The sequence below is a fragment of the Gymnoscopelus braueri genome (assembly GCF_963280865.1).
Source record: "Gymnoscopelus braueri genome assembly, chromosome: 5".
Classification (NCBI taxonomy): Eukaryota; Metazoa; Chordata; class Actinopteri; order Myctophiformes; family Myctophidae; genus Gymnoscopelus; species Gymnoscopelus braueri.
Window position 1 is genome coordinate 20212718 of NC_137606.1, and position 10996 is coordinate 20223713.

Consider the following 10996-nt stretch of genomic DNA (forward strand, 5'->3'; position numbering starts at 1 on the left):
GACTTTTGGCTCAAACGATAGTCGCTATCAGTGTGGATCTTATTTCCACAGACTTGATGAAAACATCCTGTCTCTTCCTCGGCTCAAAACCTTAAAACAGGGTTAGCAGGCTGTTCCGAGCTGCTCCAGTGTCTCCTTTCCACGTTTGCTGCTGCTGTGTCCCCCTTGTAAATCAGTAATTCCAACCTGTGGGCCGGGGCCCACTGGTGGGCCCTGAGGATATTGCAAGTGGGTTCCCAAATAATTGGAAAAACACTAAGATTTTGATACAATGACACAATGGCACATATTGCCTTTTGGTCAGGAAGGCACAATGTGTCGTCCAGGGGCGCCAACTCAGGTCAGACGGGTGAACGCTTTCGAGATTTTCTACCAGCAAAGGTATAGAGAACCACTGTTCCAAATGAAAATCACCGCCTGTCTCTCTTGTCTCTCTTGTCTCTCTCCATGTGCGTCGGTGGGAGCAGCCAGCCACTCAGACGAGGGGTCGGACGTTGAGTCGGAGCCGGACCTGCCGCTGAAGAGGAAGCAGAGGCGCAGCCGGACCACCTTCACGGCGGAGCAGCTGGAGGAGCTGGAGAGAGCGTTTGAGAGGACCCACTACCCCGACATCTACACCCGAGAGGAGCTGGCTCAGAGAGCCAAACTCACTGAGGCCAGGGTGCAGGTAACACAGACACATGTCATGCACACATGTACGCATTCACGTCACATCCCCTTTTTACAGGTACAGTAAAACACACTGACACAGTCTTTCACCTCTCTTGAACAACACACACCTGCTGACCTGTCTTTGCTCCGCACGCACGCACGCACGCACGCACGCACGCACGCACGCACGCACGCACGCACGCACGCACGCACGCACGCACGCACGCACGCACGCACGCACGCACGCACGCACGCACGCACGCACGCACGCACGCACGCGCGCACGCACGCGCGCGCGCGCACGCACGCACGCACGCACGCACGCGCACACACCAGTGTAGGCCCCTCTCTCGTCCTCTCCTCCCAGGAGTCCAATCTGGAGTTCCCCTGTTGGGTTGTAAGGTTCAGTAAATTCCCTCTCCACAGGCTCCATATGGAACGTGTAGGTCTCCATGGGAGCGCTATATATGGACGCAGCATGTAACTCAACACACACTCAACACGCTGCGTTTAGTCAATCTCTCTCTCTCTCTCTCTCTCACACACACACACACACACACACACACACACACACGCACACACACACACACACACACACACACACACACACACACACACACACACACACACACACACACACACAGACACACACAGACACACACTCACACAATGTTGGGTGGGACAATTTTTTTTTATTGTGTCCACTGAGACGTATGCCTTGAGCGTGCGTGCGTGCGTGTGTGTGTGTGATTGTCTCAAAACGCCTTTGTTTACCCTCTCACTCATAAGGAATATATTTCTTAATTACAGTAATTAAATGCAGCTTACGATTATCTAAGATTTGAGATTACCAAGACATGTATTTGACAGACTGAGTGATTTACAGACTCACAGATTCTGCAAGTACCTTAAAAAAAGATGAAATCGAAAAATACAAGTTTGTATTTTGTGTGGCCTCCAATACAGCGTAAGAATTGCTGCAATTGGTTTGTGGTGTCATTTTCCCAAATTCTTTGGCACGAAATACTTTATATTTACACACGCACAGGCACCACGCACCACGCACACTCAAACACGCACACACTAATCTGATGGTTGTCTCGTCAAGGTGTGGTTCAGCAACAGGCGTGCTCGGTGGAGGAAACAGGCAGGAGCCAATCAGCTGATGGCATTTAATCACCTGATCCCAGGGGGCTTCCCGCCATCAGCCATGTCCAGTATGACCCCCTATCAGCTCTCAGACAGCCCCTACCCACCCTCATCTATCGCACAAGGTGAGTCTTTTACATAAAATACATATATTTTAAAGCTCCATTATGTAAAAGAAAAAAATGAATTGTGAATAAAAGGTTATTTTGTCCAATCTGTATGGTAGAGTATGTTAATATTATATATATATATATATATATATATATATATATATATATATATAGTCTCCCTGCTCTTCTATTAAGACATTTAGATCCTGTGTCTAGGTTGGACACCACCTTTGACACAATACTTGTTTCTGGTTTGCCATTTTTTTTAACCTGAAGGTCAAAATTCAGTATCTCCCCAGACCAAGCAGGCTCTACCGCTATTATTTGCAGTGGCAAAAATGTCAGCACTTGCGTGATCCGGGTTCAAATCCAGGGTAGAAACAGGACATAGTGCGGCTTCAAACTAATACTGTGCACCAGTTTCATGACAGTCGTAGTAATGTTCTGTGTGTCTCTTCACCTGTGGTGTCAGAAGCCCCAGGTACGGTGCATCGGCCCCAGCCGCTGCCTCCCTCCTCGGGGCACCAGGGCTCCGTTGGCGGAGGTCAGGGAGACGGGGGCTCAGCATACTGTCTTTCCTCAGGACGACACACCTTCTCAGGATACCCAGACAGCTTTGGAGGACCGGCCAACCCCATGAATCCAGCCATTGGCAACGGGCTGTCTCCACAGGTGAGACCACAGTCAGAGATGCTGAGGCAAATACAAGAAACATATGCATGTATACAGTTACTGTAGGAGCAGTGAAATTAGTGTACACACTCAGATACACATGCACACTTACAATCATTAAAACATGTATCTCTGAGGGTGTACAAATGTAACCGAATGGCCCCGTAAGTCTCAGGGACATAATGAATACATGCACACTTCAACTCATCGCTTCCTTTGGGTATTTCCGAGCCAAAACTTTGCATTAGCCTAATCAGAAGCACGGCGGTGTGCTAAGTTACTGGGAAACGTGTTTGAGACCAGATTCTCGTTCAGAATCAGAGTTCACACATTTTCCTTAGCGTGAATAATACCTATATAACAGACAGACAACCCAAACCTGTGCACAAGTAGATTCGAAAGTAATTTCAGATATTTGAACCCGGTTGAGATGCATGTATGTGTGATTAGTCTGGCCAGACACAGAGCCATGAAATACACTTTCAAGTATTTCATATTCTTTGACCCACAGGAGTAACCCCCCCCCTCCCCCGCACACACAAACACACACACACGCACGCACGCACGCACGCACGCACGCACGCACGCACGCACGCACGCACGCACGCACGCACGCACGCACGCACGCACGCACGCACGCACGCACGCATTTAGAACCCTGAAGTGAAGTCTGAATAATACTTGCACCAAATATAGCCGATCTGCAATTCTTTGAGCTTGACACCGGGGTGCAATTAAGTATAAACCAGGCATATACTGTAACTCTAACCCCAAGCCCTAAACCTAACCTCTAAATGTATAATCCTACCCCTAACCTGAATCTGCTAAAAAGTCTGCTAAAAATGTGCTTTTAAACCCCAAAACAGGTTTTTTTGGGAGGACCAGAAATGTTCCTCACTACAGTATGTCTATTTCTTAAATTCAAATACTTGTGGGGACATTTGGCCCTCACAAGTATTGTAATACAAGTACACACACACACACACACACACACACACACACACACACACACACACACACACACACACACACACACACACACACACACACACACACACACACACACACACACACACACACACACACACACACACACACAAACAAACAACATGAAGGAAGGATAGGCACAAATAAGCTTTGAGCTTCAGCCTATGCCTTTTTGATCAATCAACATGAACCATTGGATTATAGTGTGGTATGTTTGGTGTAATTGTTGATGTGGATCGAAATAAACTAAACTAAACTAAATAACGCACAAGTTTTAATGTAATTGCTTTGACTTTTAATTTAATTTAATGAAATTCAGTTTTTTTTTATTCCTGAAAATGTTTGAAAATCTTTTGAAATAATAATAAAACAAATTTTAGTTAACAAAAAAAAGGGGACATTTACTCGTGACCCATAAAAATGGGTCCGTGACCCAAACATGGGTCCCGACCCAGTGTTTGGGAAACAGTGCTCCAGAAGGAGAGGGAAAGGACAGAGGAGGACAAAGTGTGTGACAAATGAAAAGTGAAAAGACAATTATGGACAATTATCCAGACATGAATGTCCCAGGATCTGTGTACCTACACAGTCAAATCCTCGGTGTTAAATGGACTCCAAAGGGTCCATTTGTACTCTCTTACCGACTCTCTTTACTTAAATGAACACTCAGGATTTCACTGTGGAGACACCGAAGAAGACTCTAACAGGCAGAAAATGAGATTTCAGCCGAGCGATTCCTTAGAGAATAAACCATAGCTCTCTGATGAGGGGAGCACACACACTTTCTGACACAACACAACACACACACACACACGCACACGCACGCACGCACGCACGCACGCACGCACGCACGCACGCACGCACGCACGCACGCACGCACGCACGCACGCACGCACGCACGCACGCACGCACGCACGCACGCACGCACGCACGCACGCACGCACGCACGCACGCACGCACGCACGCACGCACGCACGCACGCACACACACACACACACACACACACACACACACACACACACACACACGTTCAAAGCGGTGAACCTGGTATGTAAAACTCAATCTTGAATTTCTTTTATTGTAACCCATCTGCATGATGGCAGAAACAGAGAAAACTAGAAAATGTGCTCCTCGGAGCGCAGGTCTCCGCCAGTACTGTTCCTGATTAATCTACCTATTTATATTACATATTGTCACGTGTCACTTGACCAATGTTAGCTTGGCTGATGGAAGCTCACTTCAAAAAATATAAATGATTTTCTGAAGTGACACACCTATTTATAGGTTTCTATGTCATCATGCGTCTCGCTAGCCAATCAGAGCATTGGTGACAACAATATTGTCACGTGTCACGCGAAGCTTGACCAATGTTAGCTTGGCTGAGACGGGGGGACACACGGAAGGACAAGAACGAAAACATACTCTCCACCTCTGGCGGAGACAATGAAGAAATGGAATCATGTGTAGTAGAGTGTATCTGGGAATCCACATGGCTCCAATGTGCATCCCCGCCTTCTGGTGACCAGCCAGTCGTCAGTCACCTATGACATCATCGTCTATGACATAATACTGTATCTATGACCAGTGGTGGAAAAAAGTACTCAAATGTTTTACTTAAGTAAAAGTATTAATACTGCAATATAGAAGATCGGAATTTAAAATGTACTTGAGTAAAAGTAAAAACGTATTGGCATAAAAATGTACTTAAAGTACCAAAAGTAAAAGTACTCATTGTGCAGAATGTCCCATTTCAAGTTTTCAAATGTCTAAAAATATTTTGAAAATAGTAGATCTACAAGCTCACAATGCGTCGCATCGCGACGCATTGTGAGCTTGTAGATCTGCTAGTTTCAAATGGCCGAAATGTATATATGGCTGAAGTGGTTAATGTATGTTTTGTAATAATAATCAAAATCTACCAAGTAACTAATAACTAAAGTTTTCAAATAATTGTAGTGGAGTACAAAATTTGCCTCTGAGATGTAGTGGAGTAGAAGTAAAAGTATTGGAAATTGGAAATACTCAAGGAAAGGTATATATATAATAATATCAAAAACTATACTTAAGTACATGTCCTTGAGTGAATGTTGCTTTCCACCACTGGTCTATGACATATACAGTCCGATCTGAGACCCACTGACTGATTATGAAATTAAGCTAAATCTTCTTTTTTTAAAGAATTATATCTATGTGAAAATATAACAACAACTGCCACACACGCAGGCACGCACAATGGTTTTAGCCTCTCTGTACGGCAGCTCATTACCAGGCAGCTGTCACTGTCATAGATGTCACTCAGACAAAAGGACGTCTGCACTGAAGTATACGCAGTTCATATTCACTTCATATACCAACAGCTGTTCATATTTCATCCACAAAGGCACCTATAGATAGTCAGTGCAATACGGGTACAGGTATATGTATGCACACACACACACACACGCACACGCGCCTGCACACAGTTTAACAATTTATTTATGTCCACACAAGGGAGACGCACGCACGCACGCACGCACGCACGCACGCACGCACGCACGCACGCACGCACGCACGCACGCACGCACGCACGCACGCACGCACGCACGCACGCACGCACGCACGCACGCACGCGCACGCACGCACGCACGCACACACACACACACACACACACACACACACACACACACACACACACACCACTACACTACACTATAGCCTCCAGGAACGCTTTTCATGATTGCATTCTTAAAATGTTTGTCTCTACATTCCCCTGAATGAGTGCAAGGGGTCTAATGTATTTGTATATATTTCTGCAGGAATGTCCTGTCTCAAATGTCCCTCCTCCTCCTCCACTCCCCCCCAATCCCCACATTCCTCCCTGCTCCTCTCAGCAGCGGCACACTGTTCCAATATGAAACACCCTGGTGAGGGGACAGGGACAAGAGAGTGAGAGAGAGAGAGAGAGAGAGAGAGAGAGAGAGAGAGAGAGAGAGAGAGAGAGAGAGAGAGAGAGAGAGAGAGAAACAAACAGAGAAAAGTGCAAGAGGAGAAAATACAGACTCTGCCATTTGCGTCGTGGCGTGTTTGTTGTGCTTAAACTGAGAATTTTTCAAAATCTGGTGAATTGTTTTTAAGGAAAATGTTACAGGGGTTCAGCAGAGGAAACTCAACTCCTCCCCTCTCCCAAATCAACATCATACACCCCCCCCCCCTTCACAGTGCTTGGGAAATGATTTAAGCGGGACCATGTGTGCGTGTGGATGTAGAATATTATGTCACTTAGAGGGCCAAGAGGGCCCAAAGAGCAGCATACCTGCTTCTCATTAGGACAGCCAGCGGAGACTTGAGGTCTCCACTCTGTTCATGGGGTGGGGAGGGATGTGATACGTTTAGAGGTAGCAGGTTAAGTTAGAGCTATAGCGGTGTAAGTGATCTCGTTCGTTATTAACAGTTTACCCAACGATTCGATGACGGGAATTTATCTTTTTTAAAGTCGCCAAGCTTTGTGAGTGTGTGTGTGTACCGTGTGTCTGTTATCAGGCCGGGTTTGAACCCCATCGACAGACGTTGCCCCAAGGCTCTTTCCGCCCTTCGCTGGCCAAGAAATCTCCCCCCCACCCCAAAATTTGATTATCTGCTCGCTAATCAGGACCAGGTCAAGAGCCTGTGGATTTCTTCATCTGCAGAGTCTATCCTCCTGAGGTTGAGCTCCGCTCCGCTCGCCCAGGCTTTTATCTTTGTCGGGATATATTTTGTTGCAGATAAGTCGTTATCTTGTGCCATGGTCTTTCTCAGCGGCGGCGAGGAGGAATTTTAGAATAAGTGGAGCCGTGGGTCTCAGACAAATTGGTTAATTCTTCCTCTTTGGTGCTATCTCTCCCTGTGTCTGGGAAGGGCTTGGTGGGAGCCTTTTGATGTCTGCAGCAGGGGAACTTCCTCTGTGTGAGTGTGTGTGTGTGTGTGTGTGTGTGTGTGTGTGTGTGTGTGTGTGTGTGTGTGTGTGTGTGTGTGTGTGTGTGTGTGTGTGTGTGTGTGTATGTGTGTGTGTGTGTGTGTGTGTGTGTGTGTGTGTGTGTGTGTGTGTGTGTGTGTGTGTGTGTGTGTGTGTGTGTTATGTGCACATTATCCACATCAGATATGAGACATATGCACATAAATCCATAAAACTAATCAACCCAACTACTTTAATCATATACTTACCTGTACCTTCCGCAGATCCAGCGAAGCATGTTCTGATTTTATCCACTCCCTAAAAATAGGATTGTGACAGCGATACACCCATTGACCTACACAGCATCCTAAAAGTGATTTGCAGTGTTTCCAGTAACAATTCTGAATCTGATTTATTGATTCTGATTCTGAATATTTTATAAAAAATTCAAGATCTATTTGATTGATTCTAATTCTGATTATTTCACTAATAAATCAGAATTAGATTGATTGATTCTGATTCTGATTATTTCACTAACAATTCAAGATCAGAATGATTCTGGTAGTTTTACTAACAATTCAAAATCAGTTTGATTCATTGATTATTGATTATTTGACTTTAATATAATTCAGAACCATATTGTTTGATTCTGATGATGATTTCCATGAATTGTTTAAAACTGTACATTTTGATATTTTTGTCCAGTTTGTTTGAGTGTTGGATGTTAAATGGACCAGAATGGAATCAAGCCTTTGCCTTTTTTTGTGTTCATCGATTTGGCATTTTCAACCAGTTAACAAAATAAATAAAATATTCAATCATTCTAATGCTTTACAAGATCCCACATCCACAAAACCACTGCTATAAGTGATGTATGTACTGTATATATATAACAACATCTCCGTCCATGTGTTCACGTTCCTCAGGTGATGGGGATGTTGAATCCTGGCGGTGTGCCTCACCAGCCCCAGAGTGACTACGCCATCTCACCTCTGACAGGCGGTCTGGAGCCCCCTGGAGGCATGGCTGCCAGCTGTACCCAGCGCTTAGAGCACATCAAGGGCCTGGAGGGGCTGCCCAGTGTGCCGTCCATGCCCTCCCTGCCCTCCCTACCGAGCTCCCAGTCCTATTGCCCTGCGTCATATAGCTCACCAGGCTACAGCATGGACCATGTGGCCTCATACCAGTACGGCCAGTACGGACAAAGTAAGGTCAATACACTTAAGATTTTTATTATCATTTACACATGCGCGCACATGCTGAAACACCTACACGTGCAAGTACGCGTGCTCGCCATACACACATAATTCGCAGGATCGAACATGCTTTGTGCGTTTTCTTTTGATGGACTGTCTATTGCCATCACTCTCAAGAAGCCGTCTTATATACTGTAAGAAAGAACCTGATCATCTTTAGCTCATAAGATGTAATAAGACGAGACAGTAGACCGTTATATTAAATCGTTAGGCTTGTGTGACCACAAGAGATAAAACTATTTTTGCACACACTGCGGCCCATTGGAACGTCACCTGTTAGCGATCGAGTCAGTTCCCATTAGCACAGAACGAAGCCCCAATACCGTCCGATAGTCGCCCATGGACCACTTGCCCTGACAGAGGGGCTGTCCGGCAGCGAAAGGGCCTTTTCACTTCACATTACCATTACCTTCCAGGTTAGCGTCGACTTCAAACAGCCCTCCGTCTAACTTCGGAATGGCAAACGTCATTTTCCTCCGCCGCGTGATTAGAGCGCACGCCGTTTCCAATTTCACTCCGCACTCTGTGCGCGGTGGGGAGAGGTCGACCAATCAGATTCATCCACTGACCTCGCGGCGACCCCTCATGCAACCGGGGCCTTTCAAAGCCGAAGGCGGCCCCGCGCGTGGGTCTGCCCGCGCGGGGCACCGTGGGGTGGCGGGTATCGAGTGAATACAGTATCTAACCTAATGTTCCACAGGCCTGCAAATGTCTAATGAGATATTGCGCTGAAACATCTCGCAGTGGACAGAACAAGGAGCTGGGAGCTGGGGGGCAACGCACAGGAACCACCTCCAGTGTGTGCAAAACGCGTGTGCGCACGCACACACACACACACACACACACACACACACACACACACACACACACACACACACACACACACACACGCGCGCGCTTGCACGTGCACATGCACGTTCACATGCACGTTCACATGGTTAGAGGCCTGAGCGGTCCATCTTGATGTGATTAATCAGTGCGAGTAGATAGGCAGTGTGTGGTTAGGACTAGAGTTATAGAGGAGAGGTCTTTTCTGAAGGGGGGGGGGGGGGGGTGGATCCTAATAGCCTCTGGCAGCATGGCTATTGGAAACAGGTGCTAGGACCGAGGTCACCTGGGGAAGCACGGAAGCTCCGCTGAACAGCACTGAACTGCACCAATCCAGGTTGTGATCTGGTGTCAGGGGACTAGGAATAACAGGACACTACGTTTTGACTAGCTTATAGCTCCGCTCAGCCCGGCCCACACACACACATTTAATGACAGAACATTTTAATTTACCTACTTGTAACACAATATTTTATTAACATTCTTATTTGTGACATTTCCCATACAGCAAAAAGTAAGTCATAATAATAATAATAATAATAATAATAATAATAATAATAATAATAATAATAATAATAATAATATACTGTATGTACATTTCATCACAAACACACACACACACACACACACACACACATTTGAAAATATATTTTGGAGCCTGAAAATACATTTTAACAGATATATTTTAAGTATGTTGTTGCTGGTCAAAATCAACATGCACAAAAAAGTTCTGCATTTACACATATATATAAATATAGTATAACATATCCACATTTATTTTCGGTATGGATTGGCTACCCCCTTATGTTCATGTACCATCTTGTCAACATGATTGAGAGTTTGATCATAAATGCATTTTTTTAGTCCTCGTTAACTCTTCTTGCTCGTGTTTATTAAAACTTCTCACCATTCTAAAGACCTCACACCCGTACATGATGTTAGCACATACTATGCTAACACTGAGCCATGTGTTACTGGTATGGCATGGTCAGACATGTGCCCCCAATTTATTGCAGTCCATATATCATTTTTTTTTTTACCATCCCTCTATCTTTTTATCTTTTTTCTTCACTGGAAATACTTACTTTAACAACTCTGTTTTATCCTCTCTTAGGTGCCCTTCCTTATTTGAGGCCTGAGATCACCTGATGCAAGTATTTGGACTTGGAAATAGAGGGATGTGCACGTGTGTTTGTGCGTGCGTGTGCGTGTGTGTGTGTGTGTGTACGTGTGTGTGTGTGTGTGTGTGTGTGTGTGTGTGTGCGTGCGTGTTTGTGTGCGTTTGCGTGTGGGCATGCATGTGAGGAATGATGTGTACATTGATGGATTCTTTATATAATCCGGACCAAAAATGCGATCATCTACGAGGACTCGTTCTCCACTGGAGGACTTGACATTCTCTCGTTCTGGAAATGGACAACAAAGAAGGGACG

At 45.6% G+C, this 10996-nt stretch overlaps 1 protein-coding gene across 2 annotated transcripts in view; it reads left to right on the top strand.

The window, feature by feature from the left end:
* Positions 1-10767, top strand: part of pax3b (paired box 3b) — a gene marked incomplete at its 5' end in the record, with an annotated part of 34215 nt that extends 23448 nt beyond the window's left edge. For both annotated transcript variants that reach the window (XM_080427923.1, XM_080427924.1), the window contains 5 exons: positions 468-667; positions 1760-1925; positions 2383-2582; positions 8406-8685; positions 10678-10767. In XM_080427923.1, coding sequence (XP_080284049.1) covers positions 468-667; positions 1760-1925; positions 2383-2582; positions 8406-8685; positions 10678-10712 — 881 coding nt within the window. In that variant the 3' untranslated portion in view covers positions 10713-10767. The remainder of the gene's footprint in view (positions 1-467; positions 668-1759; positions 1926-2382; positions 2583-8405; positions 8686-10677) is intronic.
* Positions 10768-10996: the final 229 nt, after the last annotated feature.